Raw genomic sequence first — 27,651 nt, 5'->3', positions numbered from 1 at the left:
TCACTGCTGTAGGGTGTGGTGACATTTCCATCTCTTGTCTAATTATATTCTAATAAATCCAAGGCAAAAACTTATTTTAATTTTTAGGATACACTGTTCATGAATGAACTGACGTTCATGAATAAAATGGTCATGATCTCATAAAGGTGAGTCACTTTTTTAGACTTGTGAAGACCAGCACCAGATTCATTTTCATTTGTATGGTGAGCACAGAGCCAATCATGAATATTCATGAAGTGTGATACAACATTGGTCGATTGTCAGACTGTCGTTCTGTCTCCTGTGGCGATATTAAATCTCTGAAAGATTTATTACTTATGAGCACTGAAAAGATCTTCCTTTCATTTCCTGACCAAACACACCTGAGAGAACCAAGAGGGTGTGTGTATGAGTGCAATTATCCAGTTACAACTGCATAATAAATGAACTGGGTATGTAAGCGATGAGAATCCTAAGGTGAGCTGTTTTACACAGTCACATTGAATTAGAGTTACTGATATACTCTAGAAACCTAGTGCCATTTAGTCTGGCAATAATATTCAACACAATTTGGTACGTGAATCACAACCATATTACCTTTTTTTCCTAAATACTCTTCCATTCCAAGATGGATCAAGCTCTGAGCAGGTCAGTGAATGCTTTGAATTTCAAGTACGCTCAATCAACAATCAACAAACGCACATTTTCTGTTCTCATTTTTTTTCTACTGATGCTTCTTCCATCTCTTTAAAAGAACAAAGGTAGTGCTAAATTAATGACTTCAAACACAGCACAGAAAGGCTTGTCAAAATATTAACACTTTTGACATTTAGCAAGAGTTTCACAGGGCCCATTTCCCCCAGGTTGTGTCATCTGTATTATCAACATGCGAAAAAGGCAAAGAGCTGTTAGAATCCTTACAGCAATACTTTGTCTTGCGAAGACAGCTCGTGCCATTATACCTTCAACTGATGCCGCCTGCCTCCCTCTAGCAAGTGATGTACTATATTTCTATTCACTTGGGAGATGAGGGTGACAGTTATTACATTTTAAAAGACGATTTTGTGGTATGAGAAATTCCCATTTGAAAAAGTGACAATGCCAGTCGCAACAATTGGTTTTTAAATAACGGCCAAAGGGCTTTGTTAGGCAGTAGATCCTCTTCAGGGATATGGCTGGTAATATTTCATATTTTTCTCAATATCAATGATTTCCATTAAAAGTTTAAAACCATCAACAAATTGATATAAGTACAGTGCCAACAACAGGTGAAGCCTCTATTATTTCGTTAGAACTCTATTGCTATCCAAAAACAAACAATAAAAAAACAACAAAAACAAATGTCAAAGAACCTAAATAGTGTGCTAACAGATAAAATAGCTCTATAATAACGTAAAATGAGCAAATCACAACTACAATACATGCTCACCAACAAAAAATTCAGGAAAATCAGTCCACAACTAATTATTAATCCACCATATACCATACACTATATACATGATTTTTGCCTAAAATGAACACTTCCCTTGTCAATCTGGACAGAAAACTGATCCAAAAGCTTCAACAGAAAGGAGTGTCCCATCTCCTCTAATTGATGCCCTGCAGATTCAACCTATTTACCCACATACACATATGGAATCTGGCATAAGGTCTTTTTGGCATACAAGTTGTGAGGAAATAACACTAAACCTAAAATCCCCACTACATTTTTGTCAAACTTTTTTTCCTCAGGAATAATGTGTTGCCTAACCATTACAGGAGTCAGAGGAGCGTGAGAGAAAGTGACTCAAAGTATCAATTTGCTGTAGATAGCTAGAAATTCATTATTATGGTTTTTATCATATATGGCAAGTGTCTTTACAGATATCCCTTAATAGCACACTTGAATAGTTCAAAGAAGTACATTTTTACTTTCTTCATAGGATGTTGTCAGGTTTAAATTCAAGAAGATAAAGCCTTTATTCCATAAAACATTGTCTTACTTGTATGTGGGTTTTTAAACTCATGATACCAGCTATAAAAGTTGCTGTAAATTCTCCCTTTAACAAACAAACAACACATGCCATTTACATGTGTCAGACCTGCCATTTAGTTCATAAATACAGTGTAGATATTATAAATGAATACATTTTGAACAATTTTAATTTTAAAATTGTTCTATAGGTACCATATATGTCCTCAGTCAATGCTGCCTGATCCCCCAATACTAGACCTTTCAGTTGTATTGACTAACAAAATATCAGATTTTTTTTTAGAACTGCATACAGTCCCATTGCACTCTCCCAGATATTTAAGAAAACTTTAGTTGTAATCAGTCAATCAGTGTCATTTATTCAGATCTCTTTGCTCTGTATCCATACCAGTTTGCAGCCAATAATCTATGCTTGTTCACAGTGAGACTTCCAACACCTTAATGAAGAGGAAAAAGCAACAAACATTTAATAGTATAACTTTAGCAATTTTCTGTTTCCTTCAGACTTGAACAGGTGAGTTACAATTCTAAGTTATTGATTTTACGAAACCATTTTGTTTAAAACTATATTTTATTCTGGCCCGTAGAAGTTTTATTCTCACAGTAACAATTCTGATCATCTTTTTCTTTCTTCTACTAAAGAAAGAAAAATGGAGCCTGGATTTAATCATAATAATCATCATCAACAACCTCACACTCTTGTCTCTGGGTGAATCACTGCTTTTGGAAGGTTTGGTCTAGCACTTAAAAGAAAAAAAGATAAACCCATTAAGCAATAAATTAATAAATTAGTTTTTATTTATTTATTTATTTACGTAATATTGAGGCAGGGTATTTGTAAAGCTAAAAAAAATATTGACACGAAAACATCATCTCCTTCATGCATTGTATTTTCCACTTTTAAGTTGGTAATTAATTTGTAAATGCATTCTCTAAGTACTTAACGTAATAACATTTCCTATAGATGAACAATGTAACCATTGCTGCTCACCAGCACTGAAAATGGGGACTTTTAATTAAATGAAAGGCGAGGATGTGACACTGCAATGGTAAGCCAGCCACAGCCTCCTCATTCAGAGCCTCTTTTGCTTTCAAACACTGCTAACTTTTCATGGAAGATATTGTCTCTGTTTATCATGTTACGACTGCTGGCTTCTATCCAGGACTGTGATGCCAACGTACTGCCTTTGAAGTGTTAATTGGATATGCTGGATACCATCTTTGTTTTTGGAATAAAAAAACCCCCCAAAAACAAAATTTTTAAAGTCAGAGTATGTGTGTCTCTCTCTTCGATCAGATGCTATTAAAACTTAATGCTAAGTTTTCCCATAAAGTGTGACTCCTGTTCTCTGAAATCAGTATTTGTGTAGCTATTCCATCTCCTTTGATCGTTTGCAGATGAACAAACAATAATAATCCTAATGCCACTGCGTTTTTCTCCTTCTGATGAAACGGCAAAATTAAGACACTATGTCTCTGACACACTAAAGCATATTACTGAAGAGCTTAAAGGAGGTTTTCACTGAGGTTCGAAGAAGTGGAGCATCTCTGTGAGTGCCTTTCCTATAATAAAACGTTGGTCAGTGTGTCTAAATTCTCATCTGACTTCTCTAATTCAGGCTGACTTTTTCAATAACGCTCCTGAGTTAACTCAATCTAGCAACAGACAGCTCGATGAATTGCTCTGTCATTCACTGTGAGTTTTGCATTCAGTGTTAAACTTGCAATCTGCTCAGCTGTAACACAATTAAGCAGCATCAAATGAAAATCAGTGTTGTTCTGAGTACATTTGCAACGAAGACATAAGGAGGCCCAGTCGGTCTCCAAGTGCGGCAACGGGATACGAGGAGACAGCAGGAGATTAAAAGAAAAAAGAAATGAGAAACGAGTGTATGTCTTGCGGTTTTTTGGGTGGCTGGGAAGTGGAAAAGCAGACAGATGAGCAAAAGGTCTGTGTGGGAATGAGTACAGCATGCAAAAGCAATGAGTTGGACAGCATCCTACTCACCTAGAGTGACCTCTGTCTGCATAGGCATGGACAGTGCTGGATGCTTCACTTCGCAGCTGAACAGGGCATCATTATCTAACTGGGGGTTGAGGGTCCAAGTAAGTCGGGCCTGCACCACCACAGAGCCATCACTCTGGGGGATGTGAGTGTGGCTAAAGTAGTAGAGTGGGTCTGTGCTGTGCACCCAGCGGGGGAACTCCCGGCTCACTACTGTCTCTGGAATGACCTCTGTTGCAGGGCTGGGTTCGTAGGCCTGTTGTCCATGAGTGTGGACACGTTGGGGGCTCTCTGTGTACAAGCGGGGCGATCGTCCTTCGGGATCCAAGAGGGAGAGGGACCGCTGTAACTTAGTGTCATCAAGGTCCCTGCTGATCAGTGGCCTGGCTCCTCTCACCCCTGCTGAGCTGCTCCCCTGGTCGTTGGCGGACGGTAGAGTGTAGGAGATCACCTCTATCAGCTCACCATCTCGTTTAAAGTATACCTTTAGGCAGAGAGGCGTTGAAAGAGAAAAACAGATGGAGTTGAGAGGAAAAAAGAAAAAAAAATGACATATTTAACTAGATACTTTATCTTTACCAGAAGAGTACACACAAATGCATGACTTCAATTTTGCCCTAATAGAATATGTGGTCAGGAGGTATCACAAGCTGCGCTGTAAACACAATATTGACATATTAATTTCAACACTGATTCTCATTTTAGTTCTATTTTGGTGCCAACAACTACTGAGCGCAATATCTGTCGTTTCACCTGCTTAATGCAGCTGAATGGTTACAGCCTATTGCTTACGCTGTCTGTTGGCTGTTGGCTGGGACGGCAGCATACAGTGGGATTAATAGATCGGCAGGAAAGATTAAGAACAGAGAGCCCACACAGTAAATTTTGTTTTGCCACAGAGCCATTACACTCAGTATAGAATGTGAAAATATTCAGTTTTTGTTCTCTGTGTTTTATCATCATAACAGCACCACTCACATTCTTATTTCTTTCCTTTCTTAATTGTTAAACATATAGAATAATGGCGTTTTAATTTGAGAATTGTCTCATTCCCTATTTCATTCTGCAGTAGCTAGTGCTGCAGTCAGGGATTTCCCTGAATATTACAAGTGTTTCCTTAGCATTTCATGCATCACATAATTTCTCCAGCTGCCTTATCTCTCAATAGAGAATTCATACTCCCATTTCTGCACATAACCTCCAGATATTAGCATTGAAACAAGGTTGTGTAGTTACAGCCTGTGGTATTTTTTGTGCTGTTAATGAACAGAAATTTTAATCCGCAGCTCTTTGGGGAACCTTTGGTCATTTGAATTTAGTTTTTTCAAAGTATTATTTGTAGTTCTACAGTTCATTGCTTAGTATGTAAATTTTTATTATATTTGCAATAGGGAACTTTACATTTTATGACTCTTCCAGCAAAAAGAACGATTTACATTTAAAGTGACAGCACAGCACTGGATGTTTTCCATCCCCAACAACAAGAAGAACATCATCAACATCGGGGTAAAGGTCAGTTCTAAATTACCAGTATATCCCAATGTGAAACTACCACAAATGTTTCCAGGTAATCATCACACTTCTTGAAGTTTGCTTTAATAGGTTACTAATATGTAATTAAAAAGAAATAGTGTTGCAATTTGCAGTCCTGGGTCATGTTATTACCACACATTAGTCTTATAGGCATATTTTATTTCCACCTAATTACCACCAGTTTCTGACCTGTTATTATTACCTGTTGTTATTAAATAAACTTTAATGTAATACTACTCAGCACCACTGTTGATACAAGACAATTACTTGGATTTTTGGCAATAATTTGTTACTTCCATCTTATTACCTTCTTGTTTCCTTTTTAATATGACATTATTATCAAAATGCAACAGAAAGTGCTTCCTAACACTATAGTAATTAGTACAAAAGTAAAGCATTTCAAATGTCATATTGAAATATTTACACTTAGTGGACAGCTTTACCCTTTTGAGTCACATTCACTGTTACATCAATGTTAATTGTAATATGAATATTATTGACAAGGCTGCCTCCGTGGGCCCTGCTGCTACTGGACACACAATATCATTATGAGCTGTGTTGTGCTGCAGGGGATTTTTGTGGTATTTATAGCTTACTCATAAAACTTTCTAATGCACAGCAGATGTTGCTCAAACCTGCACAACACCTACAGTACAGAGATACAACAAATTTTCTCTCCAAAGTTTGCTTACTTTCGGTTGTTGTAGTGATTGGCACTTTTTCCTCCACCAAATTTTTCTACCAGTCTACCTCATGTGACAGCTTAAAATTCAATAGCACAATGGGAAGTGAAAACATCAACCTTATCCACAATGACCCTATTGCATCTGCTGCTAATTCCTACAGCTACTCAACAACTTGCGTAGAGAAGAAGCTTTTGTCAATGTGTACTGCAGCACCTCATTAATTATCACAGCAGGTGGAGGGAGAGCAGTGCGGATTAGAAAGATCTATGCACCTGTTCTCGAGCTTTTGTTGGACAAAATGGTGTGGGTACACAATAACACCTGTGTTGGCTATAGATTGGTATAATAGGGAATTAATTCAGTAAGCCTAGATAACTGATTTGTTTCCGTAAACATTAACAGACAAGTTCATTTATAGCCATAAAAGAAATATTGATTAAATGTCTGAATGACTTAACAGGGTGCACTGAGCCCTGTGTTACGTCAGCTCTCAACATGTTGGAAATAATACATTATTGAGGTGTTACTTCCAGCAAAATATCAAGAATAAGTTTTTTGTCACCTGTCTGGTTTAGTTAAAAGAAAAGGAATAAATGGATGTTTTATCAAAGACATGAATAAAATGAATGACACAAATGTAGCTGCAGGGAGAAACTAAAGTTCTATTTCTGTTTCATTATTCTGCAGTTCTGCTCCTTTCCTCTCCCATTAACAGATCGTATGTACAGTGGGACATGGATATGGAAACACTTTAGACAGCGATATAAATAGACATATTCGATATGAAAGTCTTCGAAGAGGAGTTGAGTGACACAAGTCTTTTTAGATTATTTGTTGTGCTGTCTAAATGATTACAGACTAGTCATATTTATTGTGACAATAATTTTTCTCAGTGTTAAACAGTATTACCATCATCAATTTTGAGACATTTTCCACTTGATACTACTTCTGCATTACTTGTGCCTGATTTGCTGAGCCAAATTAGTAGAATGCGTAAGCTTTAAAAACATTCTGTCTTATACCAATATTTGTGAGACGTTATTGAATATTTCAAGCTCAGAATGCTAACTTGTAAGACATCATATGCTGAACAAATTGGATTTAGGATTAAAATAATCTGTAATAGTGGAATAAAGTTTTCCAAAGCCAATATTTAACATCTTGTAAACTGTTCTCTGAAATGATTGCATGATTCGTGCTGCAACAAAATAAGTTAACAGGACCCTGTGTCCTTGTAAATATTAATTTGAACCAACTAATTCATCCTAAAAATCTATGCACAATTAAGGACACATCTGCCATCGCTGCTGTCTTGGTCTGTTTTTCTTTAAGCTACCTACTAATTTGCTAAAAATCCCATTTCCCACATTTCCTTGTTTGACAGGCAGAGATAATGGAAAGCACATCACTTCTTTCATTCTGTACAAATGAGAGAGCAAACACTGATTAATTTTCTACATGTGATTATAAAGCAGCCAAAATAACACTGAGGATGTCTCTCATTGTGATGCATGCCTCCAAAAGATGATAATGCTTCACAAAGTGACATGGGCACTTTTGTCGGATATGACTTTAGAAGAATCACCTTTTTGGATATTATGCGTTCTGATGAATGCACTTGTTTTTCTTATTGATCAATTCTGATCTTTTATGATGGGTTGATTTCCAAACATGTTGTGGGAAAAGATAAAAAGTACATCTGTAGTATCATGTAGGAGATTAGGTGCATTATATAGTCTGTAGTCATGACAGTGGCTTATGCCATACATTTTGCATTTTGCTGCCCCAGGACCTGGACTGGAATGTTCACTCTCATGTAAAAGAGGATTTTTGAGGGCCTTTGGCATTGCGGCTCTATTATTCTCTTACAGTGCTATTGCATGGAATAAAGTGATTATCAATCATGGCTCTGTTATAAATCCCAAAATACTTCATAGTTCAATATGTGCAAACAATGAAACCAGACACAAACCACTTACTTCATTCTAAAATGAATTAACCCAGAAAAAAAGAGATATGCAATTCTAAGCCCATATACAATGCCAAGGCAGTAATGAGTGGCATAAGAAGGGTTTTGCATTCCCTTGTGAATAGACTATGATGAGAGCACCTGCACTCTGTTCACTGCCAAAATGCCCCCACCTCACCAACATCATGAATTCAAAACCTTTTCAAAAATGTAACAATAATGCATTGGTCCATATACACCTTCATGTTGCTGCAATTAATCATGGCAGTGTCAAAAGGACAAGCCAGTAATTTTCATAGTGACAGAATGATTCAACGGGAGAGCAGAAGCAAGAGAAACGGAGAGAAAGAGCACAGAGGCAACGAGAGAGATCCTGGCCATGGCTTAATCAGCTTTCCTTCTTATTAACTGTCATTATCTTTCTTCTTTTCAATCAGTGCTTGCTTGTGCTCTGAGGATGTTCTAATAGTGGCACTGGGAAGCTATTATTGATATGCCACCAGCTTGCCTCAGCGCTTCAGATGCAGACAGATCTTGAAGCATAATGGGTGACACTTTTAACTCATGCGTCCATTATATTCAGCCCTCTCAAAGCTGCAGTAGGGAATTTGTTGTGTTGGGTGTCTCCAGAAAGTGGTGAGAAGAAACAGGTTTTTAAAAAGGATGAACTTCCAGACACTGGAGATACTTCAAGGAGTAAAATGTGTGCAATATATGAAAATATGGTGGACCTAGTTTATAAATGTAAAGTACAGAACATACACTACTCATTGTAGCGCACTTGCCTAGCATTGCTGATAGGTCTGATAGGGTAATATATATTCTAATACAGCCATGCAAGTAAACTGCTTCTATCACCTAAACACTTAAACTAGCATAGTCTACTTTTTACAGAAAAGAAAAAACAAGTTTAACATTACTGGTTGACCACATTTGCATATTTTCTCAGTTCTAATTTGACAATTAAAGAACCAATAAAAGGGAACATAGTCAGCCAGATGAAGGAACAGTAGGAGCCTTATGAAACTGCCTAGTATAACAAGACTTGCAACAGTATATTGGATGAAGTTCAGCACTTTCAAATTTCTATGCTAAGCCAGAATCATGTATCAGACATTATGCTGGATGCTGAAAGGATGTAAAAGGATGTTGCATAGCAACAGGGACTTTTTCTTTTCTTTAAGAGAGCCAAACAATTTATCAAAGCAAATACAAAGCCATGCCTGTTTAGGACAAAAGACTTTTTGTATTGAATGGTCTATTATAGCTCATGAGGTTCTTCTACACAGCGATAAGAAGTCCACGCTGAGCTGACATATGGTGCTTGTACCTGTGGTTGGCGCTGAACAGCGGAAAGGCATAATTACATGTGTGCATACTCTGTATTGTAGGGTAAAACAGAGATATGGTAATGTAATGAATTGGGATTCAAAGAATACTGAACAGAAGTATGTCAGAGAAACTTTCAAGGAAGGAGGTTATCCTGCCACAGAAAGAGCTAATCATATGCTTTATAAAAGCCAAACCAGGAAACATGTAAGCCAATCATGGTCATTCACTGCAAGCACACAGTTGAGGTTTTCAGCTGTGTGGTGTTAGACATATCTTTAGTTATGGTAGTAAAGATATAGGCACACTTACTGTTTTTGGAAGTTTAGGTTTAGAAGGAAATGTAATGCATTATTGAATCTTTCACTATATGCTGATCTTTCCTCTTACCTGCTATTCTACTCTCTTTCCTTTTGATGTTGGTTCATTATTTTTTAATCAGTTGTTTATTTTCTCCCATTCAAAAATGCAACTACCAAAATAAAACGAAACAATTTGAAAATACGATGGCTAAAATAAGCTAGTAAACTCTACTGTTTGCTATTGAAGTCTACAGTAGCTGCTTTGCAGCATAATTAGCAGCTCTCATTTTTGTCTTCACTCTGATAGTAACTCTAAGTATTGCTTAGACATAAGAGGAACTGTATGTGATTATTGGCAGCATAAAAAAAGTTTTGATACCTGAGAACATAAAAATTGGAGTGAATTCACATTAAAATAACCTTATCATTAAAATGAGGTTATGCATTTATGATTACAGTGTATCAGCGGCAATGAATGTAAAAATAATGTGAAACTGTGAAATGCTTTTCGCTCATGCTGATGCACTTACAGAGAATCATAACCTATGTTTGCAGTTCTGCTCAGCTTTATGGAGCTGAGATCATTGTTTTAGTTCTATGCCCCTCAACTTCATTGCTAAGGTTCACTTACAGCAGTTTCACTGTGTTGGCCTCTGCTGCTAAAGGAAGCTGTTTCAAGTCTAAAAACTCCCTGTACATTCATTGTGTATGAATGCCAGTGGAACACTTAGCTCTATAACAACTGCAAGCAAATAAGCAAATGTGGAACGACAGCTGTTAAAATTTGGTATTTTTAGCATCTTTGTACTTTCAGTGTTCACCAAGGATATTATGTTATCTCAGTTTTGACAAAGACTGGGTTGAAGACACAAAATACAAGTGTATGTTGTAGCCTGAAAAGCCAGTCAATACAAAATTTGTTTTATTTCAAGTCTATGTGAATATATCTTATTCGGCCCATTCTCCAAGACTAAAGTATTAATAACATTTTTTCCCTTCAAAGACTAAGTGGAAAACATTGTTACAGACCACCATACTTTAGAGTACAAAATGCCAATGAATGATCATATTTACTAGCTGTTACTAATTGCTGGCTCAATCAATTCAGTTGGTTTCTTTGTAAGTTGTGAGTCCCTATTGAGACCAGGCTTGCTATGATATGACATTGAAAATAGAGCTGACAACAGCTCATTTTGCAACAAGCCCCGGGCAGTAGCACCGACAAAGACTAAATGAGTTTCATCAAAAAGCAAATGGAGCTGTTTGAAGTTGCAGCCACATAACTGGGCCAAAGCAGAAACACTCAAGCAAATACTTACAAACCTAATAATGAGGTTTTATTATGCAGCATGACCGTAGACAATAGCATAAATAGAACAAATGGACACTATTTAAATGTCATATTTCTCCTTATGTGTATGCAACATATGAGTTAAAAAACAACACCACAACAAAATGCTATTTCTCCAGTGTAAATTTCCTTTTTCAAACCTTATATCTACCAGCTATAAGTATAGTTTGATTTCAAAACAGGTACTTCTTACTAAGTTTTGTCATGTCATTTGGTACATTTTAAGTGTCAAATATTAAAATAATACATGACAGAACTAAGCATGTGCTACAGCCTTAGCTATCAAATGACATTGAATAAACAAAAAATAGTTCTTCCTTTTTTCTTTTTACCCATTAAAAGCACCACAGTTAAGACTTAGAATTGGATTAAATATAAAATTCAAAGGGCTCAGTGAGACTAGAGTGTGAAAGTCTATTCTTAAAACCTGTCAGAGAACATTGGCAAGGTTTTTGGTTTATTATACGAGTACACAGCAAGTTAGACAGGTCATGATCAGTTCTCCTCTGAGGCAATGTTTCCGTCCAAATTGAAAGTGTTTTCCTTCTCGTGTTCCTTGAATCAGCAGACGTGGCCTTATATCTTACATCACTCTAGTCCAAACACAATATTCGCATATATGGTGCAGAGCTAATTCGCAATACTGAAACTACTGTCTGTACAATATATTTGGTATATTTATTCCTATGCTTTTCTATTTGGAGCAAACAAATCTCATTTTAAATGAATTAACCTTCTTTGGATGGTTTGATATTCTGAGTGTGGAAGCTTTTGGACCCTGTGCCTCCTGTGCTGTTAAGCTTTAATTTAAAGACACTTACCTGGCTTGCTATGGGGCTTACTGCTAATAAATAATTGAAATACTTTTTGTAACTTAGTCAAGTCACTTTTATGATATTTAAATGTGCATGATTTATTGAAACTTATTTTATATTAACAAAACATTTACATCCTTTGCTCATTTATGATCATATCAACAACTCTGCAACCTGCTACCCAAGGGTTGCACAGCTCAAAGACTTTTAGTGGTGTTAGAGTTTGTATTGTTGATTTTTATTTATGCTTAGAAATATTTAACCATAGATGCTTAGAGGTGTATAATCAATTGTGTAGTGATAAGTTGTGTGATCTTTAACAGGCTACAGAGGCTTGGTGTGCATTCCACACTAGAATGCACACCTACATCCTGGGAGCACGGGAAGAGGTCGCATCTTGTTTTAATTGTTTTATGGTAGGATTAACGTAGCTACGTCTGTTCTAGTCTAAGTGCTTTTCTGTTTAGATGAACTGCTGGACTTCCTCACCGGGGGGGGTCTAGTCTACCCTCTTCCTGACCAAGGATGTTTGACCCTTTGATCAGCAACACACACACACACACACACACACACACACACGCAAGGTACTCTTTGTATGTAGACGTCGTATGTTAATGAACCTATGCATATTCATGTAACCTCAATAAAAGGACAGTGTTACGGGAGGACGGACGAGAGCAACTGGGGTCAAGCGAAGGGACGGCGCTCTGTCCGGTCTCTCCCGTGCACGAGTAACATGAAGAACTTTGCCTATTTGTGTCTTGCTTAGCAGTGTAATTATATTGTCTTCAACGTTCCAGCGGATGGGTTCAAGCTACAAACCTATCAAGTGGTAATGCATTTTTCTGGTTATTCTGACACCTCATGAATGCCTTATATTCCACCCCATGAGAGCGCTAGGAACATAAAAGGCCCTTCACTCTAAAGTACTCACATCCAGGTGTTTTCACTTAGATGGGCTAATTAAACCCCTTCTCTGGACTGTGAGTTTGAACAAACTGTGCCGGACTAAAGTAAAATCCCCTGTTTCACACATTTGTGGAACAAGTTTAATCTTTGTGTTTTTAAGGGGAAAAAAAACCAACCTGTATGGTGACTTTAACAAACTGCCAGCAAACTGTAGCTCTACTCAGCTTCAAACAGAATGAGTAAGAACGCCTGTGTGGGTGTGCAGGACTAATAAAATCTAATACAATTTTTTTCAGGGTTTGTTGTGGCAAAGGTCCTCAGTGGTAAAATGGAATTGCTTAAAAAAGGTGCTTTGAAAACAAAATTATGTCATCTTTTGGATGCCATTGGATTCAGGTTTCCCCATATGATTAATGTAGGAGCTCCATGACAGCGGTCCCCAACCCCCGGGCCTCGGTGAGTTGAGGCTCAGGTGTGAAATGTATGGTTTTCAGGGTTTTTATCGGTTTTCAGCGTTATTTTGTTATCGTTTTGATCGTTAACTCAGTTTTCCTGGGTCTTTTCACGTGTGTTATGAATAAATCTTCTTTTTTTCAGTACCGGTACTAGTTTTATTTTGTTGTATTTGTCCGCGACACCTCAAAGGCCGGTCCGTGAAAATATTGTCGGGCATAAACCGGTCCGTGGCGCAAAAAAGGTTGGGGACCGCTGCTTTATGATATGTTAGTGTGGAAGGTATAGTGGTCATCAATAGTCAGTTGGAAAGGTTTCTGTGTTTACGGTCTTTCATGTCTAAATCAAGTTCAACCAAATAGCTTGTTACTTTTATGTAAACCTATGATTTTGTCCATTAATGTTATTTTTTGTAGACATGCCAGCAATCATTCTTTCTAAACGTCAAAATATTAATTAGGAACAATGCTGCTTGCTTTTCCCCCAATTTTTTTGATCCAGTCTAAGATAAGGTGCACTGTTTCATGCACATATCCTTTATTGCAGCGTAGTATACTAAGTAGCAGGTTTCCTCTAATACATTGGATCGACAATTACAATATAAACGGGGGAACTTACATGAAGTGTTTTTGGCTGGGCATTGTGTACCTGGAGTCAAGTGTTTTTGCCAGTGCACAAAACCCTATATTTATAGATATAAGTTGTAATGGCAGCTATTACCTTCATGAGTTTTTATTATATGGCGTGCTGCAGGGAGGAGCCTGTTCTAACATTTGAATCCGAGCTTTATTTCGAGCCCCTGATGGCTCTTTCTTGCTTCACATTCGTAAACCCTCACAATACTCTTTCACATGATTCTTCATTAGGTGGTAGACGAGGTTTGTTGTGTCGGTGTCTGTGGTGGGGACCAGTTTGCACAGTACATTTTTCTGCTCTGTGTCAGACTTTTCATTAACTAATAAATTCCATGCTACAGAGGTAACCCCTACTTTAGAAATGAGCTCCTCGATTTGTTCTGGCTGGTCCTTCTGTATTGGTGTGATGACTATTGCAAAATGTCATCTAAAGCAATGAAAAAATATTGTAGTAAACAGTGTGTTTTGCGACAGCATGAAATAAATGATATAATATGAAACGACAGTTGTTTTAATATCTTTTTCCATTATATTTCGTCATATCACACATCCCTAATAGTGATCGATAGTGAAATGAAAAATCACATTGCTTTTTTTTGTTGGTTTAATCTCAATTCAGTGACTAAATCATTCAATTGGTCCATCACTGACAAAGCTAATTAAAAGCAATGTGACTTATCCTTTTTTTCACCAGTGCGTCAGAAAAAAAGGACCCAGCAGTGCTTAGCTTTAATGGCTTTAGGCACCCTGTGAAATCACAACAGGCAAGAACCACAGTAGACATCACACTATCAACCAGGAAGTACCTGAGAGACGGAAATCATGTTCACCTTGTATTCACCTCTCACTGAGCTCATAATTGCTGGAGAAAGGTGCACTGAGGGTCTGGAGTCCATTACCATATACCCATGGACAATGATTAATGACCCAGTGGGAACTAACAGCAAGTGACTGCTCTCAAACAGCGTCCGTAAGCTCATATGGCACCAAACATCTGAGTATATACTTCAGATATTGTAAGACCTTGTTTTGCACTTCAAAGCATTGAGAAAAATGTGACTGTGACTAACACAGATGCATACAGCTGTATGCATCTGTGTTTCTAAATGTGTGTGGATAAGGGTGTACTGTTGTGGTTGTGTGGTCGCAGAAGCAGGGTTTTGAGTAATTGGCCTATGGATTCTTTCTAGTTTTGTATTTTGTATTTAAAGATCGTCTTTGGATACGAATTTAGCTTTCTATTCACACTGTTATTTATTTGTGTTTACATGTCTTCTTTGTATAAGTTCTTTCTGGATTGGTTATTCGTGCCTTTAGGTCTTAGCCTGAGTTCCTGATACACTTACGTTAATTTACTTACTTTGTGTTCCCATCCTTTTCCTTGTCTTTGTATTTGTCTTTTTATCTTTCTCATTTGCCTGTTTGTCATTTGTGTCAAGTTAATCTTGTCCCCCGTGTCTGTTGTTACTCTTATTTCTATTTTATTTTGGCTATTGTTGTTCTCTGGGTTTTGTGTGGAGTTTTTCTTCCTGTCTTATTAGGTTGTCTGTGTTCCCACCTGTTATAGCTCCCCTCGTTATCTTGTGTGTGTATATACTGTCTCCTCTTGTCCTTGTTGCTGTGTGTCACCGGGTTGCTGTTTCTGTTCATTAAATGCTTTCGGACTGTCTGTATTCCATTGAGCTTATGGGATTAAAGTGGAATTTTGAGTTTAATTCCTGTTTCTCAAGTCCTGCATTTGGGTCCACGATCCACAACCTTGACATTAATTATAATAATTATGTGCGAATGAAATAACCTCCATAACATGCAATTACATGAACCGTGTAAATTTGATCTACTCATTTTATTGTCTACATTGCACAACAAACATATTTATGATACTCAGTCACCGGTCAGTTTGCCTTCTGTGGATCTAGAAAGCATATGATAGGGTACCAGGAGAGGAATGGTGAAAGTGTATGAGGAAGTCAGGAGCGGCAAAGAAGTATATGAGGGTGGTAAAGGACGAGTGTGAGGACAGCGAGACAGCGTGGGGTTGGACTGACAGATGGGTTGAAGTTGGGGGTGGAATTACACCAGAGGCTAACTCCAAGCCCTGTCTTTGCAGTGGAGATGGACAGGCTGACAGATGACGTCTCCATGAACAATTATATTCAGAGACAACATTGTAAGCTTTATTTAGAGTAGTGAGAAGCTGAAAGAGAGTCTGGAGAGGTTGTGGTATGTACTGGAGAAAAGAGGAATGAAAGTCAGTAGATGCAAGAAGGAATACACGTGTATGAATGAGCGGGGGAGAGGTGGAAAGGTGAAGATGCAATGAGTAGAAGTGCTGAAAATGGATTTTAAATACCTAGGGTCAACCTTACCAAGAAATAGTTAGCGTACAAAAGATGTGAAGAAGAAAGTGCAGGAAAGGCGGAATTGGTGGAGACGAGTGTGATTTGTTACCGAAGGTCAGCAGCAAGAGTTTCACAAGACATTAGTGAGACCTGCTATGATGTATGGCTTGGAGATGTGGCACTAGCAAAAAGACAGGAGGCTGCAGGTGGCAGAGCTGAAGATTTTCAGTGGGAGTGACCAGGAGGGACAAGATTAGAAATGAGTACATCAGAAGAACGGCTCAGGTTGAGGAGTTTAGAGACAAAGTTAGAGAGGCAATGTTGAGATGATTTAAACAGAGGGAGAGATATAGAGTGGATATACTGGACAAAGGAAGTAAAAAAAATGAAGCTGCCAGGAGGAAGAAAAAATTGGAAGACCACAGAGGAGGTTTCTGAGAGAGGATCTGCAGAGTGCTTGTGTGACAGAAGAGGGTGCAAGGGACAGTATTACATGGAGGAAGATGATTCACGGTGGCGACCCCTAAATTGAGTAGCCAAAAGAAGCTGAAATGAAAGTAATAGCAGCACATATTTTAAATGACTGCAGGAAGATGCCTTCTAAACTCTGATATTATTATTTAGCAAATAACAGCAAATTTCAGTGGGACGCATATATAAATAGTACTGGTCTGTGCACTGAAAAACAAAAAAACATGCAACAGAGTTTCTGTTTGTCTATAATAAACAACAGGGATCTGTGTGCTGTAAAGGCAAGTCCCAAGCGAGCTGGCAGCATGGTACATCTTCAGCAGCAACTCACCGATGGGGCTGGTTTCCCTCCCTTTGCAGTGCAGACAAGAGTCAGATTCTGGGCTTGGTATCGACTGAAAGGGGCTGGAGTGTTTTCTGCCACCACTGATATGTTGTTTGGGGGTGCTGTGAAAGACAAGGGAAAAGATGTGTGAAACAGCATCCTAACACACAACCTGAGAAATTCATAAACACTTACAAAACATCAGTTTTCACTTTCTCTGTGCATTGCAAGAGTTATTTCGTGATGAAATGTCATCTTAGGGTTATATATGTAGGTGGAAACCCTACTGGCAAAACTGACAGCAAAGTAAGAGCAAGAAAGGGAAAGCGGATAAAGAGAATTGCAATTCTGTCCAGATATTTAAAACTGACTAAAACAAATGTAGAGACCTACTTTATCTATCTACTATATCTATTTTCAAAAGAAAGCAAAAACCTGCTGTGAGAATCTCAGCTTTAAATGGAAACTGAATGGCGGGGACAATATGTTCGAAACTCCCCAGGGCTCATGCGAGTCGGATAAGGCTGATAAGGTAGAAAATCTCATACATATCATATCACTAACCCTCTATCTGAATCTCTCTAGGGATTCCAGCAAGTATGTCATGGTAGTGTAAAGGGAAAACATGTGAGCAAGACTTCACAGCACTTTAGAGGAGCACAGGGAGGGGAAGGGGGTAATGAATGGAAATCTCACACGTTCCCCAGAAAATCAGCTGTTCAACATGCAGTGCTCTGGTCCTTTTTATGGCAGCTTAAATATGAACGTACATACTTCACAGACCACTGTGTGATGGTTTAAATGAAATATTAACAGATACCTGGTGACAGTCATGGCTACCTACACAAGGACTATCTGACTTTTGATCAGGAATGCAGAGCATCAAAAACAGTTTTCACAACATTTTCTATTTTTCTTTCATGTAATTGTGTTTTTATCTCTGTGAGGGATTTCATGAAACATTGTGCACACATATTTAAAAGTTAGCTGCTCAACAAAATTTGGCAGCAGGACGCTTTAGTAACACATGAACAGGCCTGAGCTCTTATCAGAATAAGAAACATTTTTGTAATGCCTCAAAAACTCTGTGAATGGAGAGAAGAATCTTTTTGAGACAGATAAGGCCGATAAGGCAAAAAGAAAGGTCACGCAGAGATCAGTGGCTTTTTCATGTGCCAGTTTTATGTGTAAATCTATCAAGCAGTTTTAAACAGACATGCCACAGCAATTAATTGATTAAAAGCAGGTGGGAGTTGGTGGGGGATTTAGCTGCTGGCTCGGGTGCCTCTGTGTTTCCACACCTCTTAATTGCTTATTGATGGAATTCATATGGTTGTAAATTAACCTTAGAACACTCCATTAGCTTACTGACAAGCCTGTCTCAACCTGGCATATGATAAGCTGTCAGAGGTGTCTGCTTCTGACCAGTCAAGCTCAAGTACTTGACACAGCAGTGTATGTAAATGGCATATAGTACAGTGAAGCTGCACTAATATGCACACCATATAATAAGATGATAATAAAAGAAAGCAATTCAACTTTATAGGGCTACAATATTGATTGCTGTATTCTATAAAACAAAATTATATTCTGTTTTGTGGAGTCCAGTAAATGTATTCTGGACACTCCTGGTACTTTTTTCCTGAGCTGTGCAGTTAAAATATGAATTAGTTTTGCAATATGAACATCTGTGAACACAAAGAGATCAAGAGAGTTTTTCCAGCAATCTGTAGAGAGCTTTAGCACAAACACATGTAATAAGTTAATCTCATGAAAACTAATCTAATTACAATAAAAATAATTACTGTTAAATTGGATGTCTCCATTTGTCTAATAAACACAGATAATCCCCTGAAAGTTATCTAAAGCACTAGAAAAAAAGATGCCTTCTTTAGTTACAAAAATTACTAGTACAACCTTAAAAATGCAGAAATAAATTGATTCCTCACTCTGGTTCAGAGGTGCTTCACATTTATCATGATACTCTATTATTTTCTGCCCTGTAGGTGTGAGGGCATCTAATAGAAGTCAAAGCCTAAGACGAGCCTTAAGCCTTGGTGAAATATTTGATATGATTAATACCAAGATGTACTGTGCACAGCACAGTATTTTCAAACACAACAACCCTAAACAGGATTAAGATGGCTGAATGTAATGATTGCATCTAAGCCTTTCATACCTCATTTAATAGAAGTTGTCTCTTTGCTCACTTGTTAAAGGTTGAGCTGATTTTTCTTTTCTGTTTTTCCCTGCGATGGAGTTCTTTGTCTTACAGAGATCTTCATATCACTTATTTGAAAAGAATATACACATATTTTTAATATAAATAATTTAAAATGTCTCTCTTGACAAGGTTACTGCCAAACGCAATATTTGGGACTGATAGCGCTCATACAAAACATGGAGAGAAAAATATTTGCACTGAAACTCCCCCCCCAAAAAAAATGTCACAGTCAAGTGTGCTAAACAATACGTCCTCTTGGGAAAAATGTCAAAAGAGGAAAAGCTTGCAGAAAAAATAAGAAATATCAATATGAAAATGTGACATTCTTCCAGAGTTTTCTTTAAAGACTCAAACAACCGAAGTAGATATATAACAATTCCAAAACCCTCTTTATGAAATCTACACACATTGTATGGGCATAAAATATTTCTCCTCTATATACCTGTCAGTGCTTTAACATACTGGCTGTGGCAACAGCAGATGCCACGATACACCCATTTCTGCCAACCTTTAAAAAAGCAACGAAAAAGTTGGAGGATAGGGTGGTGGTGTTAGAGAAAAATAAACCTTTGACAGGTAGGAGGTCAGGAGATGTCCTGATTAGGAGATTTGTACTTTTCATTTCTATTAGCTTATTAGATTTGGACAACAAAAACTACTTTTGTTTCTACTTCCACAACACTAAAAAATAATGCTTACCCAGTGTGTTTAAATGTGACTCCAGGGGGCAATTTACAAGCGTCCATATGTGATGAGTTAGGGCCCATTGCCCTAATGCAGCCTGGTGTGTCATGACACTCAGACATTTTATGTGGAATGGTAGCAGCTTTGACTAAACAGAAGTATAGGATGTCCTGGAAATAAAAGTGGTTTTCATGATCTTTTCATCTTTTCTTTGCCGGTGTATTTTCTCCAATCTCAGGGGCTCATTTTATTTCTTCAATCGTTACTTAAAATTAAAACTTTTTGAAAACTTGCAATTACTGTTTTAGGATGACAAAACCACGAGAGGTGAGACACCTTTGCCTAGTCTGCAAAATATATACTGTATAAAATGCTGGGTGTGTTTCATTGCATCATAAAATATAGATCCCGAAGCCTATGAAATGTGAGGTCTGCAGTCCCACAGCCTGCCGTCTTTGTTTCAAAAACCGCACTTGCACAGCACTGCATTAAAAGCAACATTTAATTCCTTTTGTCCCTAATAGTACTACTGCTAGTCACATCAATAACAATCTCTCCCGCTATTTACCACCTCCTTTTTTTCTATATCCTCAAACAGCATTACTCTGCTATCTTTACTAACAAAAAAGAAAAACAGAAAGGGAGAAAAAAACTGCAAAAGGGGATTGGTGAATCTGCAAAACAGAAGAACATTTAATGCTCCATAGAGACAGCCTTCCCTGCCTCATAATTAGGGGATTTAGAGCTCTGGAGACAGCTGGACTCACAAGCCACTCCAAACATCCCCCTGTACTAAGCACCCTGACCTTGAGTCCACATCTCTGGGGGTTTATTTATTGTGTGTGTGTTGTATGTGTGGTGGTTGTGGTTGTAAGATGAGCGTTGCAAGAAATACTTTCCAGTCCAGTCCATGGCTTTTACTTCTACTCTTACTGATATTAATACATTAACTGAACTGTACTTATTCAAATGTTTCAAAGTAATCAAAGTGGGACTTTTGAACGAGTTCGGCAAACTAAATGAATGTAATTTCACTTGAAGGCATTTTGCCTCTCAGCATTAAAGCTAAGAGGATTTACTTCATTCTTAATTCCTGTATGGCTTTTGTGTTAGCCCTTTTATAGACTAATGATCAATAAGGTGCACTAGTGCCTCACACACCACATGCCGCAAGAGGCTCCCAACATCTGTACCTGCATTTATTGGTACAGAGAGTATTGTGGATAGACGGACAGAAAAGTAAAATAAAAAATTGCCAAAATAACATAAATTCCTCTCTGAGTTTTAAAAAGTTGAAGGTTGAATTAAATATGCAAGCAGAAAGAAAGACATTTGATCCCAAAAAACATCTAAATGTACTTTAGCAATGTAGTACTTTCTCTACTGCTTTGCAGCAAAATATTTCTCTTATTCTCATTTCAGTGAGATTTTTTCATTTTAAAGAGGTCAGGTACAGCCTATAAAAATTGTGGAGGTATTTGACATATTTGGACAATCAAACATACAGCTCTCTCTAAAAAGAAAGTTATTATTTCTCAACAAACTAGAAAATAATTTATGGATTTTCATTAACTGAACAAAAATGTATATCGTCATCTTCTGTGGAAAAGGTATGTATGTATGTGTCTGACCGTAGACGCTAACATTGCCTCTTTTAGCAAAAAACAAATCAACAACAAAACAAAATAATTTTAGTTGCATGATATCCAGGGGTCTCTCGAATATGGAGCCGCTTCAGATCCTTCTGCATAAGTTTAAAGGGATTCAAATCATGACTTAGGCAATTCCATAGCCATCTTTTTTTGACTAATTTCTTGGTGGAATTGCTAGTATGTTTTAAAATGATTGTCCTTTTGGAAGATCCACTTCAAGCTTCAGAATAATGACATTATCTTCAGTCACTCTTTGATATGATATAGAGGTCTCCAGTCTATCACAGGGCGAACATAGAGAGAATGACAACCAGTCACACTCACATTCACACCAGTTAACAAGTTAATCTAACCCCATTAATAAATGTGGGGATTTTGGACTGTGGCCAGAGTATCCGTACAGAACCAACAGAAACGCGTGAAGATTGGCCACCCAGCATCTTCATTTTCTGTCTCCTCACTATATGTTCCTGGCACTAATATTTTCTCCTCATCGTCTCACACAACTCATTCAGTTACCAACATTTGTTTCCATGTCACCCATGACAAAGCTATGTGCATTTAGTATAATTTTATTAATTATGAAAACATCATTCTTCAGAGTAAGCCAGTATATTACTTAGCTGCTCCTAAATGTAGTTTATAATTGGCCCAAAACACAAAAGCATAAGTGAGAGTTTAACTGGGAAAAGTGGAAACAGAATTGCCCGTGCCAGATTACTGCAAATTAAGCGACTGGAAACTCAGAATGTCAATTTAATTGACTCTTTCACCTAATATCCATCCCAGAGGAATCTGAAATAGTAGTTAATTGCTTCATCCCTGAGCATCTTCTATGATCTCAATTTCACTCTTTGGCTTGAGGATATGATTTTGGCATCCAAAAAATCAAAACAAATTTTACACTGCAAGCTCCTGGCATTGCACAAAACATACAGCATCCCCCTCTGGTGCCTCACTTTTACTCTAAGGGTGAGACTGTTCCTAACACAGATGTTTGTGGAAAAATATGCATGTGTAGAGACACATACTTACACACACATGCAAGTGAAACAGTCGTTTTTATAAGCTCATGGGTGTAATTGTGACCTCTTGTAAGTCTAATTGTTATATTTTCGTTATTTAACAGACACACCTTGGGCATGCCAGACGGAGTTAAGCTGAATAAAACATAAAACTCTCTTAAAAGTTTTTGCATTCTTTATTTTGAAAAGGCTAACAATTGGATAGACCATTAATGTAGCAGTGGGGAAATAAAGGGTTATTTCAGTGGCAGACTGAAATAAAAGTTAAATCTTTTTGAGAAGAAAAAAAAGAAGATATCTTGAAATGTTTGCTGGCATGAGTTCTCGGTTTCCAGTGTGTGTGTGTGTGTGTGTGTGGGGGGGGGGGGTGTCCCAAAAAGACACTGAAGTTCTTATTTAATCACTTTTTCTATTGTGCTTTTGTATTTGCATATACACTCCACCTTGTTAATTTGCACGGGTTATTATTGTGCTGTCAGTACATATCAGATCCTCCTGCCCCAGCCAACCACTGAGTGGTGTAGCTGCTCGCGAAGAGAAGGAGACTCTGGTGGCTGTCAGGAAGAGGAAGGGGATGACACAGAGACAAAAGCTTGTGTCACATTGAACAAGTCCCCCAGTTCCGAAGCCCATTAATCATACCGGTGGTGTTGAAAATGCACCAAGCACATAGATTACATGCCTGCGTGTTTGGACTGGTCTGCCTGTTTTTAGATTGTGAGAAATATGTTTGCACATTCGTGACTTGAAAGACTTTTAAGTGATGCATTGCTGAGGAATGTCCGTTGCTCCTCAAGAATTCTTCTCATAGAATTACAATCTACAGTCTGAACCCAACCTCACCCTCACCCTCACGTAAAAAAAGGTTTAGGATTATTACTAAATATACTAAATATATTTCACTTTGTACGATAAAGAGAATAATGTGGAGCGTAGGAATAGTTGTGCCTTTTTCCACCTCTTGCTCAGTTTCCATATGGTAAGAGATATGATAAGTCATGGCTGCATATGGCTCTTTCCCCATTCTCTCCCCAGGCTGCTGTTGTCTGATGGTAAACCAGTCTTGGACTTGCAACTTTGTACGTGTAATGAGGGCAAGGGGGACAGAAGAGAGGATTTTACAAGCACAGTTTGAAGGCTTGGTTGAGACAAGACAAAAGGGAAAGCTTTTTTGGGCTCTCAAATAGCAGACAGTGGCAGATGGGACTTACCCTGTACCCAGCCCAGCATCAATTATGCCTTGACTGGCACCCTTATCCCTAAAGTCCATTTTTGCTCCAGGGCAGAGGTTTGGATTTTCAGTTGGTTACAGTTTACCTCCTATACCTCTTGCCTTGTCCAGCCTCACCTTTCAGGATTGAGGGAAGTCACATGGATACACCTTTAAAATTCCCAGTATCTTGTGGATTCACTTGATGTGTGTAGGTGCAATATAATTTTTTAATTTTGCTTTATTTGTCATTTATTTTAATTTTAAAACACTTAATATCAAAATACGGCTGTAGTCATATGAAGCCGAACAGCGAGGTAGTGAAGTATTCATCATTCAATTATAATCCCCAGACCATAAACAATCCCCCATAAAGTCTTTGAAAAAATCTACTTCAAATGCCTGCAGCCAGATGGCCACAGGCTCTGCAAATGTCGATATGGTATACACAACATTCAGGGACAGGGAGGAGAATTCATATTTCAAGCTGACATGTAAGGGTTGTTGATGGGGCAGTTATGACCAAGATAAATGGGTAACAATGCATCAACAGTTTCTCTTTTTAAAATGGGCAAGAAATACAAGAGAATGACTTTTATTACCTTGGCATAGTTAACCTTTTCTTTAGTCTTAATTAAAAATACTTTTGAACAGCTCACTCTTAGTTATTGTCAGTAATTGAATAGTTATTCAATTGTCATTTTGCCAGTTTAAATATTTCACTTTAAGAAAGTAAGAAATAAATGACAGTCTTTGCTATAAGACACACAATCTCTGCTATTAAATCAGTGAAAATAACAAACTTCTTTGTGCGTCCAACTCAAGAGACTAATTTTATAATCATCATAGCATATCCTGACCGCAGTGCAAATAATAACATGTGCAATTGCTGAGTTGTTGATATATTTTACCGAACTAATTTTACTGTCTTTCAATATTTGGGGAGCAATACATATGTGGATCTTCCTTTTTAAATTAAAGGTTTTCTAGATATAACAATGTAGTGCACAAATGCATTCAGACATGTGCATTCCTAAGCGCCCTATGAAAATTTGACCTTTATAAATCTTGTGAGGAGATCTCGCAGGCAGCATCTAAACTGAGAATTTAAAGTTTAAAAATCTCTCTGGGCTTTAATTATTCATCGTGGCTTGAATGGCAGGTGAAACACTGATCTATACTTTAGTTTCACAAAGAGAATATTTGAAAGTACACCTGCACCAGCTTAACAGAGTTTCATGTGTGTTTTAATGTTTTTACACAAAAATACATTTCCTATGTGAATTTACTTGGACCTAGAGTGAAGAGAAGAGGTGTTTATTTAGTAAACTGTAATGTTAGGATCAAACTGAGATGCAGGGCACTAGTAAAATATTTACTGTGAATACTGTCTTGTATCTGTGTGGAGGTGAGAATGGGTCAATGAGTGTAAAAGTGTAAAGCATTTGAAATAAAAGTACTTCACATAATACAAATGATTAATCCAAATTTAAAAGCAGATATTTACTACTTTGTCATGACAATTTAATTCTTTTTCTTGCCTCAGCTGAAAGGTAGTAGCAGGCCACACGTGCATAAATGGTTGTAAAATGGTTTTAACTGGTTCCCCAGCATCCCCATTTTTGGAAGACGTTAAAAAAGAGAGAAAAACCCAAAGTAGCTACAAAGGGCAGTGTGCTCGCTGTAGTCAATTAATTCCTCGGGGAGATGAGGAAGAGGGAATGTTTAGAGTGTCTAACATGACTAGAGGGATAAAACTGGTTAATCAAATGCGAATGTCCTCCCTGTGTTGTTTCTGACTAATGGGTTATTTGTGATGAGTAATTCTCAGAAAAGAATGGGATATAAATAAATGCTAGCATGTCTGAACAATGTTCAAACCTCTTTGCTGAGTATGACTCTTTTTTTTTCAACAATAGAAATATTGCAGTAGTCCAGTTGCATCTGGATATTCAAACAATAACCATATAGTATTATACTGTGGTAAAATCTACAGTTGACTGTTACATTAATCTATCTTTGCGTTTATGTCTGCTCATTAAGTTGCTGCTCAGTTTTTCCACCACTATGGCGAACAGTAAATGGACTGGCTCTTATATAGAGCCTTTCTACTCTACTTGAGCACACAAAGCACTTTGTATAACATGTCTCTTTCACCCATTCACGTCCATTCATAGAAGTAAGTTTTTTGTTGCACCTTTGTACTTTCTATCTAACATTCGCACTCAGATGAATGCAATATCTTGCCCAGGGATACTTTGGCATGCAGACTGGAGCAGCCTGGGATGGAACCACCAACCTTATGATTAGTAGATGATCTGATGAACCTACTGAGCTCCAGGTATAGCTATCCAGTAAAGCTTTACCGATATTCAAAATCGAAATTCACATATAAGGCTGCTTATTTCACCAGTCTGAACAAATGCACCCAGTTTCAATTAACCAGATTACATATTACGAGTGGAAATTCTCAGTTTTTTTGTTTGTGTGTTTTGTTTTGTTTTGTTTTATCCTAAATATAGCTTTGCATGTTATCTTCTTTGCTGCGAATATTGGATTTTAAAGGCAAATCACCAAAGAAGCTCTCAGGAATGAACTATCTGAAATATTTAAAAGTGAGCATATGAAAACATTTCTGAAAAAAAGTAGCGCCATACATCATAAAATTATAATGATCTTTTTATCTTTACTTGTCACTTGTAAGATTTTTAAAATCAACAGAGAAATAGTCAAGAAGGATGGAAATGTTACCCTGTTGCTGTGTTCTCCAGAGTCCATTCATAGAGGCATGCCTCTACTCAGTGCACCTGCAATTCCTCAACTTAATTTCTGTGGTGCATCTATCAATATTTACTGGACACAACAAACATTATGAGTGACATTTACACTCCTCCTCAGGAAAAGACTAAATCCACAAGGCAGAGTTGATTTAATTTCTCAAAGGACTAAGCCAGGCCTGTTGATCAGAGCACTTTTCTCTGCTTTTTCTTCTTATTTACCCATGTTTTGTTCATCTTATCGTTTTGTTTGTCAGCTTCATAAGCAATTACATTAAGCGCTATGGTGAATCAAATCAGAAGCTCATTGTGAAAAAAGCCTATGCGTTAAACACTGAGAAGAATATTTTTTTTATCTTTGTGTGTGTGTGTGTGTCTATATGCTTGTGTGTACACACACACACAAGCATATAGACACAAAAAGAGAGAGGATAAATATGTACATAATTAGAATACCTCAAATACTTTAAAAATTAAAATAATAACATTTAAATCGATAGTAACCTTCATAAAGACTCAGCACTTTTTTAAACATGAGATACAAATGTAAATCAACCATTAGCTCTGAAATGATACTTGATTACTTCATGGTGACATATTACATCTCCAGGTCCTAAATATTCATGAATGCAGTGGTTCTGATTTTCGGCCATAGAAAATATTAGATTTATGCAGAGGGTGAAAACAGCTTTCATTTTCAAAATAAATTGAACTGTGATGGTGAAGCGGCTCGTTTTAAACTAGAAATGATGACTAACATCCCGGGGATCCTGGCCTCCTTCTGTGCCATAAAGAAAGCCGTTTTCTGCCTCCCACCTCTGAAGTTTTTGATCATTAATTCAATGCAGCGAACAACTTCTGAAAATGTTATCCAGTAGACCATGCTGGATATGTACACCAATGTATGTACCTTTAGGCATCTTTCACTACAATTCATATTTTTCTATGTAGACAGTTGAATCGTTGAGCGAGACATTTCAGTCAATTTATCATCAAATCCCAA

General features: G+C 37.5%; 1 protein-coding gene across 3 annotated transcripts in view; it reads right to left on the bottom strand.

The window, feature by feature from the left end:
- The window catches only part of igsf21a (immunoglobin superfamily, member 21a), a 192,958-nt gene that overhangs the window by 12,745 nt on the left and 152,562 nt on the right, over positions 1-27,651 (bottom strand). For all 3 annotated transcript variants that reach the window (XM_085457377.1, XM_085457379.1, XM_085457380.1), the window contains 2 exons: positions 17,083-17,198; positions 3,960-4,440 (listed from right to left, as the gene is read on the bottom strand). In XM_085457377.1, coding sequence (XP_085313503.1) covers positions 3,960-4,440; positions 17,083-17,198 — 597 coding nt within the window. The remainder of the gene's footprint in view (positions 1-3,959; positions 4,441-17,082; positions 17,199-27,651) is intronic.

This window comes from Copadichromis virginalis, linkage group LG5 (genome assembly GCF_057382275.1).
Source record: "Copadichromis virginalis isolate Kocher_CV1m ecotype Utaka linkage group LG5, C_Virginalis_male_GT1.1, whole genome shotgun sequence".
Lineage (NCBI taxonomy): Eukaryota > Metazoa > Chordata > Actinopteri > Cichliformes > Cichlidae > Copadichromis > Copadichromis virginalis.
Note: the sequence above shows the minus strand (reverse complement) of the source record. Positions and strands in the feature narration are given on the sequence as shown.